The sequence below is a fragment of the Salmo trutta genome, chromosome 40, assembly GCF_901001165.1.
Source record: "Salmo trutta chromosome 40, fSalTru1.1, whole genome shotgun sequence".
Taxonomy (NCBI): Eukaryota; Metazoa; Chordata; class Actinopteri; order Salmoniformes; family Salmonidae; genus Salmo; species Salmo trutta.
This window is the reverse complement of record NC_042996.1, coordinates 18,900,641-18,924,119: the sequence shown is the minus strand read 5'-3', so window position 1 is coordinate 18,924,119 and position 23,479 is coordinate 18,900,641. Positions and strand designations below refer to the sequence as shown.

Genomic DNA, 23,479 nt, shown 5'->3' with positions numbered 1-23,479 from the left:
TGGACGGGGCCTTCCATCTACTCTGCCACCGAAACGGTGGAGCGCCACCGGATCGTTTCATGAACACCTTGACTTTTTCCTCCGTTGACTGATAGTTTTCATCAACCTTTATTCCCATTATAACAGTATTATTTCTCATACTTCTGCACTTTAGATCAAGTAATTCGGCTTTCATTGTTTTATTATCATACCGTAGCCTCTGTAACGTTAGTGTCTTTTAGGGAGTCCACGGTCTTATTTTCCATTTTATTACTGTAATCCATTCCTGTTTTTAAGGCCTCAACCTCCCCCAGTAGGCCAGGCAATAGATCCAGTTTTTTTTAACTGCTCGCTCATGCATGTAAGCAATGCTCTATCTTCTGGAAACATAGTTATAAAAACGTTATGAATTTTAGACGGCGGTTTTCCTCCTGTTCAGCTCGCAGACCTCGAGGAAAGGTCTTCTCTTGTTCCCTTCGATGTATCCGTTTCTTTTTCGATCAATAAATAGTTCCAGATGCTCTATATTATCCAGAATGTTTGTTTCGTAGTTATCAGCTAATCCTCGATTTTTGTGATAAATTCATGGGACAAGCTGTGGCTGTTAAGTCTCATCACCTCGTCTTGTTGTTATCAGCCAACCACTCGCCCACATGACGCCATACACGTGGTCTGCGGTTGTGAGGCGGGTTGGAAGTACTGTCAAATTCTATAAGGTTTATGGTAGAGAAATTAACATTCGATTCTCTGGCAACGGCTCTGGTGAACATTCCTGCAGCCACCCTCAACGTGAGACATCTGTGGCATTGTGTTGTGTGACAGAACTGCACATTTTAGAGTGGCTTTTTATTGTCCCCAGCACAAGGTGCACCTGTGTAATGGCCATGCTGTTTAATCAGCTTCTTGATATGCCACACCTGTCAGGTGGATGGATTATCTTGGCAAAGGAGAAATGCTCACTAACAGGGATGTAAACACATTTTTTAGATCAATCTTTTTTTTGGGTGCATATGAAAAATGTCTGGGATCTTTCAGTTCATGAAACATGGGACCAACACTTTACATGTTGTGTTTATATTTGTGTTCAGTGTATCTATAGGGAACAGATTGGAGTAGAAGCAGGTCTTTTCATGGCTGAATATGTACTCATGTCCATTCAATGTTTTGCCCTGGAATCAAGGCCAGTTTGAAAGCCTTTGATTAGGCCTCTAGAAGGGAAAGTGATATGAAACACCTAGTATTAATTAATATGCACATGCCTACAGCCAACCTGCTTGGTCTAATCCCTTGTAATTACAGTAAAATACTGTCGTATTATTTTATAGTTTAATAGTCCGTTTTACTGTGTTGCCCTGTGTTTCATTGCTCTGTCATCAAGTTACTGTAAATATCTCAGTATTGTATTGGCACTATCCAGAGATATATCATAAGATGTCTTGTTGTAATTACAAGTAATGGAGAAGCTTTTTACTTGCTATGACTGAGACTTTTTTTATCAACCTTGGGTGAATACACTGACTGTAAGTTGCTAAGGACAAGAGGGCCCGCTAAATGACCAAAATGTAAATGTAAAAAGGAAAACTTGCAAAGAATACTGGGTAATATGTCACTGCATGGGTAATTCCAATAATATACTGTAAGTCGATTACAATTAATTACTGTTAAATGTATTACAGTAGCCGTACTCTAAAATAAATGACAGTAACTTACTGGCCAATTGCTGCCAGTAAGTTACTGTACATTTTACAGCAAATGTTTTACAGTGTGTGTTCAGATAGAAATGTATCGTGTAGAGCAGGTATGATTGTCTGCCCTGTAGAATTGGGAGTCGTGTCAGCTCTATTCATTATATTTCTATTTGCAACGTTTGTTTTAACAGAAACTGCTTCCAGACGGTTGACTTCTTCACTGAAGACACCGCCTCACCCAAAGTCATCTCTGCTTTGTCTTCACCCCTGCTGCTCGCCACAGGTAACACTCCTCCACACGCACCACACACATCGTCCATTCATTCATTCCTGTCTGTGTTTCCAGAAGAGCACGAGGCGCTGTCGGTGAAGCAGTTTGTGAAGCACGTGGCAGAGCTCCACCAGACCAACACCTTCTCCAAGGAGTTTGAGGTGAGAGAGACAGCCTGATACTACTGTATGTATGATATATACCACTCTTAATGCTCCCCAGCAGTATTAACATCACCTAGACACAGTGTGGTAGTCATGGTTAGGGTTTCACCCTCACTGCTTACTAAAGCTATTCCTTTCTAATCAATACAAGTGTTTGTTCAGAGTATAACTGAACTCAACACTACTGGTAAGCGAGGCGTCCTGTCTGAAAGGTGGCACTGTCTGAAACAGAAACATTTGTTTAATGGTTAGAGCAACATTTGAGTTGTCGTCTGTAGATGTTACTATGTGTATTAGATGTCCATATCTATCTCAGTGTAACTGTTGTGGTTGTGGGTTAGCATGTTGAGGGTGTACTGTATGTTTGGGTGAGGGACTACGTTACACTGTCTCTGTAGGTAACCTTACTCTAATACACCCTGTACATAGCTATAGACACACAGAGTTTGGCAAAACGTTTAGACATTTTAATGTGTGCCGTGTTCACGCCACCCATTCCGAGACAACGTTCCAATAGAATGTTTGGTGTCAACATGGCGTACAGTTTGCAGAAGTGGGTGCATCAGTAGCTGACCCTGTCAATAGGCATGCCCACTACCTCCAGAGACATACACACACACAGAGAGATGTTCCTCATGTTTGTGTATCTACACTGACTGGTCACTGTGTGTCGCCCCAACCCCTCATCGCTGTGCTTTCTGCATTCTCACCCCCTCCTCCCCACCACCCTTCCACCTCCCATTCTCACCCCCTACTCCCCACCACCCTTCCACCTCCCATTCTCACCCCCTACTCCCCCCCCATTAGATTGTGACAGAGTGTTATGAGGTAAGACTTCCTTTGTGTTAGATTAGATATGCACACAGTATCAAAGATGTGATCTCATCTTATCCTGATTCATCAGGACTTCCTGAGTCTTTGACCTTTGACCTCAGAATCAGGAAGACCTTTTCTCTTTATCCTATCATTGGAATTGACTGATAGTGTTTTCTTTGTTGCATGGATCACATCTCTGAGTAGCTGTACTGTCTGCTGTCATGTATTTGAGTGTTTTCTTGTGTGTTGTGTTCTTCTTGCATGCTACCTTCTATTTGATCATTGGACTTGCGTGTTGGGCACCGGCCCGGGTTGTGTGGGTTGGTTCGTAATGGCTCAGCGTGTGTGTGTATTGGTCATTCATTGTTCAGGGTTGTGTGACTGAGTGCCAGTGTGTGTTTCTCTTACAGGAGGTGCAGTCGTGCACGGTGGAGATGGGCATCACCACTGACAGCTCCAACCACCCAGACAACAAGAACAAGAACCGATACATCAACATCATGGCCTGTACGTCACACACACACACACACACACACACACACACACACACACACACACACACACACACACACACACACACACACACACACACACACACACACTCACACAAACACACACACACACACACACACACACACACACACTATGCATTAACCCTTTGTTGTTCTAGATGACCACAGCAGAGTCAAACTGCTGGAAGAGGGAAAAGGTGAAGACTACATCAATGCTAACTTTGTAGATGTAAGTAGCTCCTCTCCTTATCATTCATATCTATATCAATTACTGAACATGTACGTACGCTATGTAAAGAGGATTGGTATAGAAATACAGACTGAGGGGTAGTATGGAAGATTGACTGATTGGTTGATTGATTGATTGATCTGTGTGTGTGTGTGTGTTCCTGTCAGGGTTTTGAGCGTACAAGGGCCTACATCGCAGCCCAGGGCCCCCTGAAGTCTGGAACAGAGGACTTCTGGAGGATGGTGTGGCAGGAGAATGTTGGAGTCATCATCATGATCACCAACCTGTTGGAGAAGGGGCGGGTCAGTTAGTCACACAGATGGACTGCAAGCTGGGGCACTGTGTTAATGTGTCTATTTTTACAGTTTGAACAGAAAACATTGGTTCAAGAGGAAAGAAAAATGGAACATAACTATGTTTGTGAAGTTTTTATATGACTTTTATATGACTGTTTTGACCATTGTGTGACTGAGGCTCTCTCCCTCTGTGATGTCAGAGGAAGTGTGACCAGTACTGGCCAATGGAGAACCAGGAAGAGTACGGTTATTTCCTGGTGACCCTAAAAGACACCAAGACCCTGGCCTACTATACCCGGAGAACCTTTACCGTCAGAGACACCTCACAAAAGGTACCTGCCTGGACACACACACACACACACACACACACACACACACACACACACACACACACACACACACACACACACACACACACACACACACACACACACACACACACACACACACACACACACACACACACACACACACACACACACACCTTGAAGAAGATGCACTGAAGTGCACAGAGCTTCTAGTCTGTTTGACCCTGCCTGCTGTGTGTTGTACCTACAGGCTTCCCAGCGGGGATATTGTGCTGAGAGGACGGTGGTCCAGTACCACTACACCCAGTGGCCTGACATGGGCGTGCCTGAATACACCCTGCCTGTCATCTCCTTCGTACGGGCCTCGTCCCAGGCCAGGACTCAGGACATGGGCCCCGTCCTTGTACACTGCAGGTGGGCTGGGTGTGTGTGGGAAGGGGGGGGGGTTAATAACAACTGGGGGAAAGACTTGCCAAAAATATTGCTTGAGAAAGGGTTGAATAACAGTATGCAGATCCAATGGCTTTGTGCAGAAGGTGAATATCCCGAGTGTTCATTTCTGAAAAGGGAAGCATTGTGTTGTGTGGAACTCTCTCACAAGTATGTTCTGTGTGTGTAGTGCTGGTGTTGGGAGGACAGGGACCTACATCGTGCTGGACAGTATGCTGCAACAGATCCAGGACCAGGGAACAGTCAACATACTGGGCTTCCTCAAACACGTCAGAACACAGAGGAACTACCTGGTACAGACGGAGGTAATGCACACACTTACAGGAGCAGCGTTTCCCAAACTCGGTCCCGGGGAACCGAAGGGGTGCACATTTAGGCTTTTGCGCTAGAACTACACAGCCGATTCTAATAATCACGTCATTATCCAGCCCTGATGTGAGTGAGAAGTCTCTCTGTGTGTTATGTCTCTCTGGTCCTCAGGAACAGTATGTGTTTATCCATGATGCCCTGGTGGAGGCCATCGTCAGCAGGGACACTCTGGTGACCTCTGACCTGGTCCACTCCTACGTCTCGACACTGCTGACCACTGGGCCCTCCGGGAGGACACGCATGGAGAGACAGTTCAAGGTCAGAACACACACACACACACACACACACACACACACACACACACACACACACACACACACACACACACACACACACACACACACACACACACACACACACACACAGAGTGGAACCCGACACCCTAGTGTGCTACTTTCTGGGCCCTGACTTGGGACCTGCCCAAACACATTGAGGATACATCCTTGAAGTAATCACTGATCTGGCATGACTTGATTGGTGAAAGCCACTTAGCAGGAGTGATGGTAATGTGTTGGTAATGTTTACTACTGTTGTGTTATAGCTGGTGAGTCAGCGCAGAGCCAGGCAGGCTGACTACGCCGCTGCCCTGAGAGAAGGAAACGCTGACAAAAACAGGACCTCCTCTCTCATGCCGGGTGAGTTGAAGTAGCCAATCACACACAACACGATATAGTTGGTTAGAGACAGCCATTCAGTCAATACCAGGAAAAGGTTCTCCTTCATCCATGTCTTACCTCAGCAGAAAAGAGAAATAGGCAAAAGAACATTTCGATTCAGAGTAATAAAAAAATGGAATAGTTTATCTGAGAGAACCAGAACTCTTTCAATAAATAAATTCAAGCAATACTTTTAGGACCACTTGAAAATAGTAGATTGCGTTGTGTGTTTCTGTGTGTGCTGCAGTGGAGAGATCCAGAGTGTGTCTGTCATGTCCAGTGGAAGGAGAATCTTCAGACTACATCAATGCTTCCTATATCATGGTAAGAACAAGGCTGTTCATTTGATAAGGACCCCTTATAAATGCTTTATAGAGCATTCGCAAGGTCTTCATAAACACTACATACACTGAGTGTACAAAACATTAGGAACGGCTTTTTCCATGACATAGACTGACCAGGTGAATCCAGGTGAAAGTTATGATCCCTTATTGATGTCACCTGTTAAATCCACTTCAATCTCTGTAGATGAAGGGGAGGAGACAGGTTAAAGAAGGATTTTTAAGCCTTGAGACAATTGAGACATGGATTGTGTATGTGTGCCATTCAGAGGGTGAATGGGCCAGACAAAATATTTAAGTGCCTTTGAATGGGGTATGGTAGTAGGTGCCAGGTGTACCGGTTTGAGTGTGTCAAGAACTGCAACGCCGATGGGTTTTTCACTCTCAACAGTTTCCCGTGTGTATCAAGAATGGTCCACCACCCAAAGTATTGTACATCCAGCCAAATTGACACAACTGTCCCTGTGGAATGCTTCTACACCTTGTAGAGTCCACGCCCCGACGAATTGAGACTGTTCTGAGGGCAAAAGGGGGTGCAACTCAAAATGAAGGTGTTCCTAATGTTTTGTACACTCATAAACCATGTCGAAGCAAAGTGATATGTGTGCTCCGGATTCATGTTGTTTATTTTGACTGTGTCTGTGCTGTGTTCCAGGGTTACCACAAGAGCAGGGAGTTTATCCTGACCCAGTCTCCTCTCCCCTCCACTGTCTCTGACTTCTGGAGAATGGTCTGGGACCACAACTCACAGCTCATCATCTCCCTGCCTGACACACACACAGCACAGGTAAGCAGGTAGCACTTCACACACACACACACACACACACACACACACACACACACACACACACACACACACACACACACACACACACACACACACACACACACACACACACACACACACACACACACACACACTCACGTCAACAGTATCACACCTATAACGCTGTCTCCATTGGGTACTATCAGAGTGAGGGGGAGGAGTCTTGTGTGTACTGGCCCAGTAAGGATCAGCCAATCAGCTGTGAGGGTTTCATAGTGTCGTTCTCTGGAGAGGACCACATCTGTCTGGCCAACGAGGAGAGACTGGTGGTCCACGACTTCTTACTGGAGGCCACACAGGTAAGATCCAACCCCACACACTCACACCTGCAAGCTCGCACACGCATACACACACAGATTTAACCACACATACACAGCCCAGCTAGCACATAACGTTCTGAGAACCATATGTTTCTTATAGCTTGGTGGGAGCATGGCTGTCCTATGGTTATTTTGCATGCAACCTTTCCACAACTTTCTGAGAATGGTGCAAGATAGTTGCCTGTCTTTGGAACATTCTCGGCACATTTAAGGAACTTGACAAAAAATCATTATTTTCTTGGTATTTCATTACTTTAACAGAACATTTCCTAAAAGTTCAAACATGGTTACATTTCATTTCAATTTTGGTAATGTTCGAGTAACGTTCTCCAACTAGTTTGGCTTTGGGAACGTTCTCAGATAGTTGAGAGAACGTTAAGAAACAAGTTCTTCTGTGGGAATTTCAGTACTTCAGCATAATGTTTCCTAAGGTTTCCTCATGGTTTTCTTTAAAGTCAGGTTTTCAAATTGTTCCAAGAACGTGAAGAAAACGTTACATAAACAACACAAGAAAACGTTTGTAATGTTCAGAGAACTTTCCAGCAATGTTATTTCAAAACATAAACATTCCATTCTCAGCATCAACAAACACTTTGTATCCTCTATCTTGTTTAGTGTGTTGAGGTGTGTTGGCCGCGACCACTAATTGTCCACATCTGATCTTAATGAGTGCTTTGAAACTAAAGTATACACCTCACACACATGGTTATGGGCATAAAAAAAGAAGACACCTGTACCATGTCAGATATAGATCTTGAAATGTATTACATTTTGAGTTTGAATCTCAATATTTCAATTTATATACATCACAAAGGACTGAAATATAACAAAACCGTTTCACATAGAAACCGAATTTTCATCGTTTTTTAACGTTCCACCCATTAGGCCACTAGAAGGTGATTTGGTCATTTGACTGCAGGAAAGGGCTACTGCCCAAGGAAATGCATTTCCATGTGTCCTATCTGTGCATGGAGTTCAAACATGTTTCGAACCCCAAACAATCTAGCAGTGTTATTAAAAGTCTTATTGAAACATTCAGAAACATTCCCTATAATTTCATTTCTCAGAGGGTTAATAAAACTTCCAAGGAACCAGAGTAAAACGCTTTCAGAACCTCCCTGGCTGCAAACTAAAAATAAACATTCCCAGAACAGGCAAAATGTTCGCTTCTGTCCTCAGAACTGTTCACAACCAATGTGAAACCAAAAACATACGTTCCCACAACTTCCAATGAACCAAATGTGCTAGCTGGGAGAGATCAAACCACCCACAGATCAAACCAGACACATACACACAAATGAGGACCACACACAAATGAGAACCACACACACACACACACACACACTCCTCTCTCTCTCTTTCCCCAGGATAACTATGTCCTGGAGGTGCGTCAGTACATGTCCCCCTGCTGGCCCAACCCAGACAGCCCCGTCAGCAGCACCTTCCAGCTGCTCAACATGATCACAGAGGACAGCAGACGGAGAGAAGGAACCATAGTCGTACATGATCGGTGAGTTACTGCTCTCCTCTGTTCCTCGAGTCTTCTCTGTTCTCTCTGTGTTCTCTGGGGTTGAGAGGTGCGAGGAATCTTATTTGAAGAATGTGTTATCTCACTGATGGGAACGGATTTCACTGATTCACCATATAAAAGTGCTTTTTGTTACAGGAGTTGTTGGCTCATTCTGTGTTTGAGACAAAGACTTGGGTGTTGTTTCCGTAATTGGTTCATAGCATATTTTCCCCTGTCTGTGCCAGGCTGGGTGGCTCGATGGCGGGGCTGTTCTGTGCCCTCACCACCCTGGCACAGCAGCTGGAGCAGCAGGGCTCTGTGGATGTGTACCAGGTGGCTCGCATGACTAACCTCATGAGGCCCGGTGTCTTCAACGACATGGTACGTCCTGGAACAGCACACACACAACACAGAAACACAGGGAACATAGCACAGCTCATACATAGACACACACATACTCACACCAGCCTGGTCTCATAGACTAGATGTAAAATAGTAAAGGAAAATCCGGGACATTGAAATGAGTATGATATGTTACGTTTGGTGTAGTTACATAAAACAGAAGGTTACTTAGGCAAAAAGGACAGGAGTTGGTCGGGGTGGATGGGTGGTCGTATAACGCGAACGTCTAGCAACCCAAAGGTTGCGTTTTCAAATCTCATCACGGACAACTTTAGCAACTTTGCAACTACTTTCTACTTTTTAGCTAATGCAACTACTTAGCATGTTAGCGAACTCTTACCTAAACCCTAAACTTAACCCTTTAACCTAACTCCTAACCTTAACCCCTAGCCTAGCTGTAACGGCCGTCGTCAGAATGAGACCATTATTCACCCACAAACCCCAAAGGAAAAACAGGCTGCCTATATATGACTCTCAATCAGCAACAACGATCTACACCTGTTCCTGATTGAGAGCCATACACGGCCGAAACAAAGAAAACCACCAACATAGAAAAAGAAACCTAGAACGCCCACCCATGTCACACCCTGGCCTAACCAAAAATAGAGAACAAAAAACCCTCTCTATGGCCAGGGCGTTACAGTACCCCCCCAAAGGTGCGGACTCCGGCCGCAAAACCTGACTCTAAAGGGGAGGGTCCGGGTGGGCCTTCCTACGGCGGCGGCTCTGGTGCGGGACGTGGGCCCCGCTCCACCCTCGGCTTAGCCCACTTAGGCGGCATCCCTGGCTGCGCCAGAGGACTGGCGGCCGACCCTGGCTGCGCCCGGCTGGCGGGCGACCCTGGCGGCTCCGGACAGGCGGGCGACCCTGGCGGCTCCGGACAGGCGGGCGACCCTGGCGGCTCCGGACAGGCGGGCGGCCCTGGCGGCTCCGGACAGGCGGGCGGCCCTGGCGGCTCCGGACAGGCGGGCGGCTCTGGCGGCTCCGGACAGGCGGGCGGCTCTGGCGGCTCCGGACAGGCGGGCGGCTCTGACGGCTCCGGACAGGCGGGCGGCTCTGGCGGCTCCGGACTGGCGGGCGGCTCTGGCGGCTCCGGACTGGCGGGCGGCTCTGGCGGCTCTGGCCCAGGATTCACCAGGCTGGGGAGACATGCAGGAGGCCTGGCTCTGGGCGCAGGCACAGGACTCACCAGGCTGGGGAGACCCACTGGAGGCCTGGACCGAGGAGGCGGCACAGGATAGACCAGGATGGGTAGACCCACTGGAGGCCTGGTCTGAGGAGGAGGCACAGGATAGACCAGGATGGGGAGACCCACTGGAGGCCTGGTCCGAGGAGGAGGCACAGGATAGACCGGGCTGTGGGGGAGCACTGGAGTTCTGGTGCGTAGGCTTGCCACCCCTACTCCAGGCTGAATGCCCACTCTTGCCCAGCACGGGCGGAGCGCAGGCATAGGACGAACTGAGCCCTCCCAGCGCCCCGGAGACACAGTGCGCAGAGCCGGCGCAGGATAGCCTGGACCGAAACAGCGCACTGGAGACCAGACGCGCTGAGCTGGCACAATCCGCCCTGGCTCGATGCCCACACTCGCATGGCACTTGCGGGGGGCTGGCCTATAGCGCACCGGGCTATGAGCGCGCACTGGGAGACACTGTGCGCTTCACAGCATAACACGGTGCCTGACCAGTACCACGCTGCTTCCGGTAAGCACGGGGAGTTGGCCCAGAATTCCATCCTGGCTCTGCCACACTCCCCGTGTGCCCCCCCAAATTTTTTGGGGGCTGCCTCTCGTGCCTGTTGCACTCCCTTGCCTCATACCATCGCCTCTCCGCTCTCGCTGCCTCGATCTCCCACTGCGGGCGGCGATACTCCCCAGCTTGAGCCCATGGTCCTGCCCCGTCCAAAATTTCCTCCCAAGTCCAGGAGTCCATAATGCTCCTCTCCTGGTGCTGCTCCTTCCTCCGCTGCTTGGTCCGTTGTTGGTGGGTGAATCTGTAATGGCCGTCGTCAAAATGAGACCAAGGTGTAGCGGAGGATGTGTTCATCTTAAATGAATTTATTCAAGAAAGAATACGTTAGACAAAAAAACAAGAAACCGACAGCCAAACAGTACTGTCAGGTGAAAACACTAAACAGAAATTATTCACCCACAAACCCCAAAGGAAAAACAGGCTGCCTATGTATGACTCTCAATCAGCAACAACGATCTACACTTGCTCCTGATTGAGAGCCATACATGGCCAAAACAAAGAAAACCACCAACATAGAAAAAGAAACCTAGAACGCCCACCCATGTCACACCCTGGCCTAACCAAAAATAGAGAACAAAAAAACCCTCTCTATGGCCAGGGCGTTACACTAGCTAACGTTGGCATTAGCTACCTAGCTAACGTTAGCCACAACTAATTGTAATTCGTAACATATCATGCGTATTGAAAAATCCGTAACATATTGTACCAATTGTAATTCGTAACATATCACACAAATTGTAATTTGCTAACGCTAACATTAGCCACAACAAATTGTAATTTGTAACATATCATACTGTTAGGTTCTCATTTTTCAGAGTAAATAACTCACGTACACTAGAGAAGCTTAACCAAGTTTAATTCTTCCCAAAGGGCCGGCACAGCTGTATTCAGACAAAAACATGTTTCCACCATTACAAGTATATATACTCCACTTTAAACACTCCTCCTTCTCTCCAATCCTTACATCTTATGGTTCCACAGGAAGACTAAGTGATAGAGTGGTAAACCGTTCTGTCTCCCTTAAGGTGACCTGACCTGACCTCAACCCCCTTGATGTGTAACCCTAAGCTCTCCATCCGTATCACCCTTCGCACTCCCATGACTCCCTCCCGTCCACCCAGCACATTCAACATCCACTTTGTCTTTCTACAGAGAACCATTAACTTCATAAAAACCAGTCTCTGTATATACCATGCTTCTGATCTATCATGTCTTTAGTATCTCAATGTTCAAAGTTTACCCCGAATCCAACAATACGTAGTGCAAATTCGTAACATATCATACGAATTGTAATTGATAACATATCATAAGAAATGGATATGGACATCCACATATTAATACATACCACACCAAATGGAACACATCACACTAATTTGGTTCAGACAGATTTCCATTTACTATGTTACACCCACCCCTGAGTCCAGGTTGCACACACATGTACACACACACGTTACACAAACAGCTTACACAAACAGCTCACATAGCTCACTAAGTTAGCTCACACACACACCTGCACACCATACACAGTTAGCTCACTCACACACTGCTCACAAATTAATCAATCAAATGTATTTATAAAGCCCTTCTTACACCAGCTGTCACAAAGTGCTGTACAGAAACCCAGCCTAAAACCCCAAACAGCAAGCAATGCAGGTGTAGAAGCACGGTGGCTAGGAAAAACTCCCTAGAAAGGCCAAAACCTAGGAAGAAACCTAGAGAGGAACCAGGCTATGAGGGGTGGCCAGTCCTCTTCTGGCTGTGCCAGGAAGTAAATAGCTCTCACACACACCTGGCCAGAGTGCGAATTACACCATGACACTCAGGGCGTCTCTATTGAGTGCACGTGCTTGCGTTGGCCTAATAATAAAAAAGACGTAAATGAATCCAGCATCCAAACTGCATGTGTACTCTTGCCATTTGATGAATGGAAATAGACATCTGTTACAAAACACCAAGTGTTTCAGAATGACATTCAGCGATTGCCATTAATTAGTTCTACATTAATTGATGCGTCCTGCTGACAAATTGACCTTTTTTGTAGCCTGAAAAGTCAGAACACCTAAAATGAGGCTAAAACTGTCCTGGAAAAAATGGGATGGTCAGCCTAACACACAAGGTCAACTTACAAGACTAGGCTATAATGTGTATTAACTATGAACTTCAAATAGGCCTACCAGTATCCAGTGTGTAGTGGTAAAAAATAAATAAAAGGTGAGTAAACTATGATTGCCAATTGTGGTGAAAAAAGTAACGCTCTCTATACTTTCAATGCATTTTTCTGAAAGGGTGGGTAAACTTGCATTTATGCTCCACTAAGCCTATACCACAGCCATACCCTCTCAGCCGAGGCAGTTTTACACACATGAACACATGCAGAACAGGTAGCCTGTGTTCAATATAATACATGAGTTGAATCAAAACATTCATGAGTTATTGCTTGGAGTCTTCACAGATCATGTGACAAAAGACAAACATTACTTTTCCTTTCTTACATTAATGACATTTATGACTGTGTTGTTTGTAACTATTAAGCTTTTAACAATTGCTAACGTTAGCCACAACTAATTGTAATTCGTAACATATCATGGGTATGTTTTGCCGTGAAAACGGTTCTCATGGGCACACAAATCCAAAATATTGTAGGCCTATGCCATTGCAAAATCGCTTTTAACCGAAAGAGTCAACTATAGGTCTACTGTCATTACCGTACACTACATGACCAAAAGTATGTGGACACTAAAGTTGGAAGCATAGAATCGTCTAGAATTTCATTGTATGCAGTAGCATTAAGATTTCTCTTCACTGGAACTAAGGGGCCTAGCCCAAACCATAAAAAACAGCCCCAGACCATTATTTCTCATCCACCAAACTTTACAGTTGGCACTATGCATTCTGGCACTATGCATTCTGGCCAAACCCAGATTCATCCGTCGGACTGCCAGATGGTGAAGCGTGATCATTCCAGAGAACGCGTTTCCACTGCTCAAGTGTCCAATGACAGCGAGATTTACACCACTCCAGCCGACACTTGGCATCGCGCATGGTGATCTTAAGCTTAGGCTGCTCAGCCATGGAAACCCATTTCAGTTCTCGTGCTGACGTTGCATCCAGAGGCAGTTTGGAACTTGGTAGTGAGTGTTGCAATTGAGGACAATTTTCAGCGGTCCTGTTCTGTGAGCTTGTGTGGCCTACCACTTTGCGGCTGAGCCGTTGTTGCTCCTAGACGTTTCCACTTCACAATAACAGCACTTACGGTTGACCGGGGCAGCTCTAGCAGGGCAGACATTTGACGAACTGACTTGTTGGAAAGGTGGCATCCTGTGACGTGCATTGGTGTCTAGCTTTATATATTGATAGAAAGTAATAAAGTACCCACATGCACCTGAAAAACAAAGCAATGATCTCTCTAAACAGCTGACTGACAACAGCAAACAATGATTAATCAACTGATAAATCTAATGCATTGGAATAAATGCAATTTGTTTTTATCAAGGACGCATGGCAAACAAATGGCAAAAATGAGGAAGTACAAAGGAAAATTGATGCGTAAAAGAGCCACATAAAAAATAAATGGTTTAAACCATGAAGAGAGGTGGGGGTGTTTGTTTCATTTGGAAGCTTTTATTTTAATATGTACCACTGTAAAACATATTTAACACTGAATTAGAAGAATGGACAAATTAGCAATATTTTTTAGAGGAGCTAACATCTTATTCAGGGGAACTGAGCCTCCCCCGGCTCCCCCATAATTTGCACCCTGCACCTGGCTCATCCTGCACTCTGTCTTTCACCACTCCCCTCCTAGGAGCAGTACCAGTTCATGTACAGGGCCGTGTTGAGCCTGGTGGACAGCCAGGAAGACCAGAGGGCCCTACGGTCCCCTGAGACCAACGGTTCTGTCCCTCTGGGGGCCACCACTGCAGCAGAGAGCCTGGAGTCCCTCATGTAACCTCTCACACACAGACACACTACAAGGAGCACCACACGCTCTGGGAGATACACTGTGCTCTATGCGGAGAGAGAGAGAGACCTTTTTTTGTACCAGTCGTTTGCAATGTGAGCTAGCAAATTGTGAGTAATAGGCTTAGCTAGCTACAAAATACATGAGATTACGCATCCAATTATCAGAATAAAACATACTGTTTTGCATGTATGACCACACACATTGTAACTGGCTGCTAGGGGGTCTGGTATTCTGTGCCTTTTGTAATTCATGTTGTACTTTAAAACTGTTTTGATACTATGTCTTTGTGACTAATGCCAAATGTTCTGTACTCTTGTTTTTTTTTTTAAGTTTGTTAAAGTTTTTGAGTTAGTTAAATGAAATATCTATCCATTTGAAATGTCTTATTTGTATGTAATTACTTAAAAGGGATAAATGTCCTTCCTATATTCTGTCATTCTATCTACTGTATGCTTCTTCTTGCTCTTGTGGATGACTTGTGTAAATACTGGTGTCAAACTTGTACAATAAGAGATGTTCTGTTGGAAAGGTGAAATTCTGTAATATTATGTAAATAATAATAATTGACCACTTTCAAAAGGCCAAATCTATTTATACCTCTAGATTTGATATTTTACTATGAAGTTGGCTTTCTAGCCATTTACAAACGCTATTACTGTTTTTTTCGTCTTGTTTTCTTTTTTGGGGGGGGGGGGGTATTACTGTGTTGATAATTTAGTTCAAATATCAATAATGCTTATTTGTTATGTTTTGATCTTTTTTTAACATAAAGTTTGGACTTTTCAGTAGTCATAAGGTTATTATAAACAGCACTGTATATTTGAACAGGATGAGTAAAGATGTTCTCTGAACCTTAACCCGGTCATTTACTATCACAACAAACTTTTGTTGTCGTCTCAGTAATCTTTCCTGTCACCCCAATGAAACTCTTTCAACAAAAAAATACAGTTCAGATCCATGCTTTTATTTACACTATAATACAAGAGCGTTGTGGGTGCAAGTTTCAGGAGGACCTGTACATTATTGATGAAGACAAATAAATAAACTGATCAAATCAATTTCACAATCTTTGATAGTTAAACTGAGATTGAGTCCGTAATTATACTTGCGTATAGCTACACTTGAATTATTCGTTACATATTGATGTACACAACACATTATCCGTCGTACAGAAGATACAGTGTATATAGTGCATAATTGCAGTGAGAGTATGCATGTCCGTCCCATAGGTATGTTAACGTCATTATAATATAACACATTATATGGCCTAGTCGTTTGTCACACACCCAGTGCACTTGACCTGGGTAAGATATGCCCAGGTCCAAACCAACCCCTACCCACTAGACACTACTGTAGATATGGGATGACTAGATAAGATCTACTTTAAAGGAAACTATGATGTGGCAAGTGACACTTTGCTTCTTGAAAGTCCACTATCTTGAAAACCGCAAACATTTTGGTATCAACAATGGGCTAATGTAACAAACACCAAAAGATAGTTTTTGAGTGTAGTTTTTAAGTGCTTAAGGGGTAGGTATCCATTTAGAATACAGCAAGAATCAAGGTTAAGCACATATCCCACCCCTCCCTCCCTCCCTTCCCCTCTGCATTTACAAAGTGAAAATAGTAATAATATAATAAAATAGCAATAATATATCAAGTTATACAAATATAGACATAATCGGAAGCATTGTTCAGTTCCCTAGACTGATCTCTGGTTAAAAAATAGACATGTTGTTTTCACCTCCCCTTTCCTTACTCTACATCACCACAGGGGCTCATGTGTTTCAAGCTATAAGGTATGAAATGACCTGAAATGAATCAAAATGATTTAAAAAGAATACATTCTTGCTTTGGAAGATTAAGGCAAGTCGGACATAAAAAATATATCTTATGTTCAAGCACAGTTAGTATATTATATATACAGTTGGAGTCGGAAGTTTACATACACTTAGGTTGGAGTCATTAAAACTCGTTTTTCAACCACTCCACAAATTTCTTGTTAACAAACTATAGTTTTGGCAAGTCGGTTAGGACATCTACTTTGTGCATGACACAAGTCATTTATCCAACAATTGTTTACCGACAGATTATTTCACTTATAATTCACTGTATCACAATTCCAGTGGGTCAGAAGTTTACATACACTAAGTTGACTCTGCCTTAAAATAGCTTGAGAAATTCCAGAAAATTATGTCATGGCTTTAGAAGCTTCTGATAGGCTAATTGACATAATTTGAGTCAATTGGAGGTGTACCTGTGGATGTATTTCAAGGCCTACCTTCAAACTCAGTGCCTCTTTGCTTGACGTCATGGAAAAATCAAAAGAAATCAGCCAAGACCTCAGAAAAGAAAATTGTAGACCTCCACAAGTCTGGTTAATCCTTGGGAGCAATTACCAAACGCCTGAAGGTACCACGTTCATCTGTGCAAACAATAGTACGCAAGTATTAACACCATGGGACAAGGCAGCCGTCATACCGCTCTGGAAGGAGACGCGTTCTGTCTCCTAGAGATTAACGTACTTTGGTGCGAAAAGTGAAAATCAATCCCAGAACAACTGCAAAGGACCTTGTGAAGATACTGGAGGAAACAGGTACAAAATGATCTATATCCACAGTAAAACGAGTCCTATATCGACATAACCTGAAAGTACCTTCAGGCGTTTGGAAATGGTACCTTCAGGCGTTTGGAAATTGTTCCCAAGGATTTACCAGACTTGTGGAGGTCTACAGTTTTTATGAGGTCTTGGCTGATTTCTTTTGATTTTTCCATGACGTCAAGCAAAGAGGCACTGAGTTTGAAGGTAGGCCTTGAAATACATCCACAGGTACACCTCCAATTCACTCAAATTATGTCAATTAGCCTATCAGAAGCTTCTAAAGCCATGACATCACTTTTTGGAATTTTCCAAGCTGTTTAAAGGCACAGTCAACTTAGTGTATGTAAACTTCTGACCCACTGGAATTGTGATACAGTGAATGATAAGCGAAATAATCTGTCTGTAAACAATTACTTGTGTCATGCACAAAGTAGATGTCCTAACCGACTTGCCAAAACTATAGTTTGTTAACAAGAAATTTGTGGAGTGGTTGAAAAACGAGTTTTAATGACTCCAACCTAAGTGTATGTAAACTTCAGACTTCAACTGTACATCTATATACGTATCTAAAGTGTGTGTGTGTGTGTGTATGTGCGCGCGCATGCGTCTTCCGTGTCCTGCCTCCCCCCATACACCCCTCTCCCAAGTTTGTCCTCCCCTCTTTCGCCTCCCTCTCTTTTCTCCTGTCATCTGCCTCATCCCTCTCTCGTGTGTCTGCGCCTCTTAGTTCCCCTGGGAACCCTGTAACGGAGAACAAGATGAAGAGAGAGGAAAGGTTAGGAACAGTTCCAAGGGGCTGAAATTAAAATGACCACCATGCAAGATGTGTGTGTGTGTGTGTGTGTGTGTGCGTGCGTGCGTGCGTGCGTGCGTGCGTCCGTGTGTGTGTGTCCTCTCCTCACTGAGTTGGTTCTCTTGCGTTTCCAGCAGTCCGGGTTGAGTCTCTTCTGCTCGTCAGCCAGAGCCTTGGCCTCCATGGTGTACATCCTCCTCTCCTCTCCTCGCATTTTCTTCCACTTCTCTCCCAGGATCACACTGATCGCTCTGAGGGCAGCACACACACACACACACAATAATGTGTTATTTTCACTACATTTTTTTAGTCCAGGGAATTTTGAGATTTTTTTGCACACACAAACGCGCACACACACCTGTTGTCCTTCCCAGGGTACATCTGGGTGTACTCTAACCTGAACTTCTTTGCGAATAGCATGAATGCATTCATTGGCCGCTTGCACTTCGTGGGCGAAGCCCCGCCGGCTGCTCCTGAGTCCTGCTGGCTCTTAATTGGCTTGTTACGGTGTGTGTCTTGGTCGGGGCTGACGGCGCCCCCGCAGGACTGGGAGTTCCTACGCTGCCGAGCCATGCTGCTCAGAACGTACACCGCCGACGAGTCCAGGGGAGTGAAGTCATAACTGACGTGAAAACCACAGGAACACAAAGAAGAGTCACACACGGAGATCTGAGAGGCTTTAGCTCAGGGGGGCTAACACAGTCTTGAGCCGCGGTTCAAATCCAGTGTGTCACACAGGCGTTGTGAACTACAGAATGGACACTACTACCAATATTGAACTAACGCTGTGAGGTTTTACCTCCTGAACGTGTCGAACACCAGGGAGTCGTCAGTGTGGACGGCATCTCTGTGTCCAGGAGGCAGACACACATCACCCACCGTCACATCATAGCACGGGATCCCATACTGCACCACAGTCAGACTGGGGTAGAACGACGACCAGCCTGGCGCAGGAACACACACACACACGCGTTAGAAGAACACACGTTACACCTTTACATACGTTACACACACATCACACACATTACACACACACCCAGGCCTCCGACCTTTGTTTCTGACGTAGAACGGGTGGTCCAGCAAACACTCAGCGGACAGAAGCCACTCCCCACAGGCACCTGGGTCAAAGGTCAGCTTGAGGACGGACTGGCCGAACGCCCGGCTCTCTGTGTGGGACACCAGCCTCAGGCCCTCACGACCATAGCCCTGAGGACAAGACACAACAGGGTTAGTGATGGGGAACTGTACTCACAAGGGGCTCACAGGGAGATAGGAGATGATTGGAGACCATATTAAAGAATTTCAGTTCATCTGTGTTACTCAGGAACACATCAGTCCACTGAGCTAGGCATTATTGTACCTTCACGGGATGTGATATTGCCTCTAAATGAGTATGTACCTTCAGGGGGTGGGTTATAGCCTCTGTCTCATCGTCTGAGTCTTCGTCCGACACCAGTTCCTCAGCATCCTGCCACTCCACACTAGAACCCTTATGGAACTGCAGACGAGTGCCTGAGGACACAGGAAGAAATGTATAAAAAACTGATTAATGGTCATTGCACAACAAGGTCAGGCGTTCGGGTCCCGGAAGTGATCACATAGATGTATACAGTCAGTGGCAAGTTTATTAGGTACATCTAGTACCAGGTCGGACCCCCCTTTGCCTCCAGAACATCCTGAATTATTCGGGGCATGGATTCTACAAGGTGTTGGAAACGCTCATTGCTCAATTGGTATCAAGGGATCTAACTTGTACCAGGAAAACATTCCTCACACCAGTACACCACCAGTCTGTACTGTTGACACCAGGCAGGATGTGTCCATGGACTCATGCTGCTTATGCTAAATCCTGACTCTGCCATCAGCATGACACAACAGGAACCGGGATTCGTCGAGCCAGGCGATGTCTTTCCACTCCTCAGTTGTCCAGTGTGATCACGTGCCCACTGGAGCCACTTCTTCTTTAATCTGATAGGAATGGAGCCCGGTGTGTTCGTCTGCTGCAACAGCCCATCCAGGTCAAGGACTGACGAGTTGTGTGTTCCGAGATGCCGTTCTGCCTACCACTGTTGTACTGCACCATTATTTGTCTGTTGCGGCTACCTGTTAGCTTGCACGATTCTTACCATTCTCCTTCGACCTCTCTCATCAACAAGCTGTTTTCGCCATCAGGACTGCTGCTGACGGAATGGTTGTGTTTGTCACACCATTCTTGGTAAAACCTAGACACTGTCGAGCTTGAAAAGCCCAGGAGGGCGGCCGACTCTGGGATACTGGATCTGGCGAGCCTGTCACCGACGATCATGTCATGCTCAAAGTCGCTATGCTCACTGGTTTTGCCCATTCTAACGTTCAATAACTGAACAGTAACTGAATGTCTCGATGCCTGTCTGCCTGCTTTATATAGCAAGCCACAGCCACTTGACTTACAGTACGAGTAGGAGCGATCCATTTTCGTGAAAGCGGTGGCGTACCTAATAAACTGGCAGATAAGTGCATTTATATATATATATATATGAACCTTTGAGGAAGCAGTGCCAGGCAGTAGGTGGCCAGGAGTGGCTCCATCCCATGTCCTCATCATCAGACACAGAGAAGTGGCAGGACACAGCAGACTCACACTCACTACTGACCTGTAGATATGAGAGAGACCAGAGGGGATTATCACTAACACAGGATCAATTAGTTAGCTAGATAACTTTCACTTATATTCTCAAACAACTACATATTTCCTAATTTATGGGGAAAGACAATTGACTTCAAATTGTATAATTGTGTGTGTGTGTGTGTGTGTGTGTGTGTGTGTGTGTGTGTGTGTGTGTGTGTGTGTGTGTGTGTGTGTGTGTGTGTGTGTGTGTGTGTGTGTGTATTCTCAGTAAAAGCAGTGCTGTGCGTTTGCTGCACTGGTCCAGTGTTGCCACCTAGTGGATGTAGTGTAGTATAACAGATCTTACCCTGACTCGCCTGCTGCGCTCCTTGTGTTGGCCTCTAGAGGGCAGGCTGCTGGAGGTCAGGGGAGGCCGGGTGTGGGGAGGCCGGGCGTAGGAATGGAGGTTACTACTGGTGCCAAAGATGTGGATGGGAGTTGACCTGGGGTAGTTAGAAATGGACAGTTATGAAGTATTAAAATGTGTGTGTGTGTGTGTGTGTGTGTGTTTGTGTGTTTGTGTGTGTGTGTGTGTGTGTGTGTGTGGTACAGTAACATCCCTTACCTGACGACCTGAGTGGAGCCCTGTAGCAAGGGACTCTGGGGGCCCGTGGCAATGTGAGCTAGCTGTGTGAGCCAGTGTGTGTCCGGGGGCCCGGCCGTGTGAGTGTGTGTGTGTCCGTCACGTTCCTGATGGGACACCCTCGCCTCCACCTGAAACACAACGGGGGCTGTCTGGTCCTCCTCCACCTCCTCCAGCTTCGGGAGGTCATCTAAGGGGAAATTATAGAAATAGAATAACTAGGCTGATCAGAGTTCCTTTAAGGGGTTAAATATGTAAATCGAACAGCTAGAATGAACAGAGATCTAAAAGCATGATGTTTCACAGTAAATCAGGAATTATGTATTTGCATCACTCTGCTAAATGATGTATAAAAGGTGCTTTACGACTGGTAATGACTTACCATTACATTTACCTGCATAAAGCGTAGCCTACATTACACATCTATAATCACATCATAAACATGACATTAGCTTATAATTACCGTATTCCATGTGGCTGTCACTGGTGGGGCATCCGGGGGAGGAGGGCAGGTGTTCTTCACACTGGAGCAGGTCCAATCCCTGGTCTCTATCTGCCTCTGGCCCTGGCCCTGTGATATCCAACATAGTACTACTGCTGCTCAGAGGACTTTTAACTTCCCACACCATGTTATAATGCTTCTTTAGGTCATCTGACTGGAAACAAACATACACACACCATTCATTCATTAACTTTTTATTAACAAAGTTATTGAATGTGAACACAATATGTTTGACTAGGGTGACCACATTTAAAATACCCAAATGCGGGACAACAGGATGATTTTACGGGACAGTCGCGGGACAGTGTTCCCTGGTGTACAACATTGGAAAGGGGTGAGATGAGGAAGGGAAAGGGTGGGGGCCCGAGGTGACTGTTCTTATGCGGAACCAATTACGCCTTTGCCTTTGGTCAACATTTGTTTTGGAAATTGAGAGCAACTATCACAAAACAATAAAGATTCGTATAATTGTGTAATCAACGTAGACAGAACTTTTTCCTTTCGATTTCTCAACAGCGTCATGTCATGCAGGCCTTGTTATAAACGTTCAGGACATCGCGCATGCTCATTTGAGCTCATTCATTCAATACCGTGAAAGGACGATAACTCACTGCCATAAGTTTAAAATCACGAAAATATCTCATAAATAGTTATACCCGCCATTGACAGCAAACTTTATTACTGCCGGGTGATTTGGTTTACAACGAAATTCTTACATAGTAATACACGATCCCATTGATTTGGCAAACGCAACCTAATTTGGCCAAGGCTTTGTCAAAATACAGAAGTGTCGAGCTGACAGAAATTGGAGCTTGTGCTATATGCAGAAGTAGAAAAGAGTAAAACATGTCACGCGGAACAAATGTCAATATTTGTATACAGTGAAATGAAAGAATGAAAGATCCTATGCATTCGTCTCTTGCTCAAACTGGTTAAGAAAACGAAACGCCAACAATGAACATTGTATGCGATCTGACATGTCATTCGAAACTGAAGGAGGCAATGTCAAATTCACCTTTTTCCTCTCCGTCTGTAATATTCTGCTAATTATTTCTTCATTTCATTGCATTAAACCTTTTGTCTACTGTATTTCTAATAAACTTTCTTTGCAACTCACCAAAACATTCACCATCAACGAGAAGTGAGAGATAAATATTATTCTTTTTCGCAAACATTATTGGTGGCTTCAGACGTCAATCTATGGCCTCTCTCTTGTTAATTGGTTATTCACTGAGTAAATACACCCTCGTATTTGTTTGCGCTGTTCCTTTTGGCTGTAATCCATGTCCCTCATCTCTTAGATGGCTCTAATTGGGCGACTTCAATCGGCTAGCTATTGTAGTCCTTATACTGTATGAGGTTTAGTTACAGTTTTGACTACAATTTCAGGGACTGGCAGACAGTCAAAAATAAAGGCACAGACTGTCTTTGATAAAAGTTTGTAAACATGCATGCATTTGCTGTTTGCGTTTACATGTGTAATATACACAACAGTAAAACATG

General features: G+C 45.1%; 2 protein-coding genes across 10 annotated transcripts in view; one reads left to right on the top strand and one right to left on the bottom strand.

Moving 5' to 3' along the window:
• Nucleotides 1-15,917, top strand: part of LOC115180085 (receptor-type tyrosine-protein phosphatase zeta) — a 57,810-nt gene extending 41,893 nt beyond the window's left edge. For 2 of the 6 annotated variants that reach the window (XM_029741998.1, XM_029741997.1), the window contains 16 exons: nt 1,859-1,950; nt 2,014-2,099; nt 3,329-3,425; nt 3,589-3,659; nt 3,827-3,961; nt 4,156-4,287; nt 4,514-4,677; nt 4,883-5,018; nt 5,194-5,340; nt 5,624-5,717; nt 5,986-6,062; nt 6,735-6,866; nt 7,052-7,204; nt 8,593-8,735; nt 8,981-9,116; nt 14,691-15,917. In XM_029741998.1, the coding sequence (XP_029597858.1) occupies nt 1,859-1,950; nt 2,014-2,099; nt 3,329-3,425; nt 3,589-3,659; nt 3,827-3,961; nt 4,156-4,287; nt 4,514-4,677; nt 4,883-5,018; nt 5,194-5,340; nt 5,624-5,717; nt 5,986-6,062; nt 6,735-6,866; nt 7,052-7,204; nt 8,593-8,735; nt 8,981-9,116; nt 14,691-14,834 (1,939 nt within the window). In that variant the 3' untranslated portion in view covers nt 14,835-15,917. Of the gene's footprint in view, nt 1-1,858; nt 2,100-2,909; nt 2,931-3,328; nt 3,426-3,588; nt 3,660-3,826; nt 3,962-4,155; nt 4,288-4,513; nt 4,678-4,882; nt 5,019-5,193; nt 5,341-5,623; nt 5,718-5,985; nt 6,063-6,734; nt 6,867-7,051; nt 7,205-8,592; nt 8,736-8,980; nt 9,117-14,690 lie in introns of all 6 variants that reach the window. The other 4 variants (XM_029741995.1, XM_029741993.1, XM_029741996.1 and 1 more) reach the window with 3 other exon arrangements.
• A 2,210-nt stretch (nt 15,918-18,127) lies between these two features.
• On the bottom strand, nt 18,128-23,158 carry LOC115180432 (HMG box-containing protein 1-like). Of its 4 annotated transcripts, none has more exons than XM_029742510.1 (11): nt 23,094-23,158; nt 21,938-22,045; nt 21,457-21,664; nt 21,199-21,334; nt 20,766-20,877; nt 19,644-19,756; nt 19,294-19,450; nt 19,044-19,188; nt 18,603-18,866; nt 18,354-18,495; nt 18,128-18,192 (listed from the first exon to the last, which is right to left on the bottom strand). In XM_029742510.1, exons 1-11 carry the CDS (start codon nt 23,149-23,151, stop codon nt 18,175-18,177), a joined length of 1,461 nt encoding a protein of 486 aa, XP_029598370.1. In that variant the 5' UTR covers nt 23,152-23,158; the 3' UTR covers nt 18,128-18,174. The 4 variants fall into 4 exon arrangements, with proteins under 4 accessions (XP_029598370.1, XP_029598369.1, XP_029598371.1 ...); XM_029742509.1 differs by having other exon boundaries at nt 21,938-22,130; nt 22,992-23,124; XM_029742511.1 differs by having other exon boundaries at nt 22,992-23,124.
• Between the last annotated feature and the right edge of the window lie 321 nt (nt 23,159-23,479).

Coding starts and splice junctions, on each gene's coding strand:
- LOC115180432 (XM_029742508.1), bottom strand. Junction 19,757..20,765: donor CTGGCACTGCTTCCTCAAAG/GTTCATATATAT, acceptor CTGTGTCCTCAG/GCACTCGTCTGCAGTTCCAT. Junction 18,496..18,602: donor TACCCTGGGAAGGACAACAG/GTGTGTGTGCGC, acceptor TGCTGCCCTCAG/AGCGATCAGTGTGATCCTGG.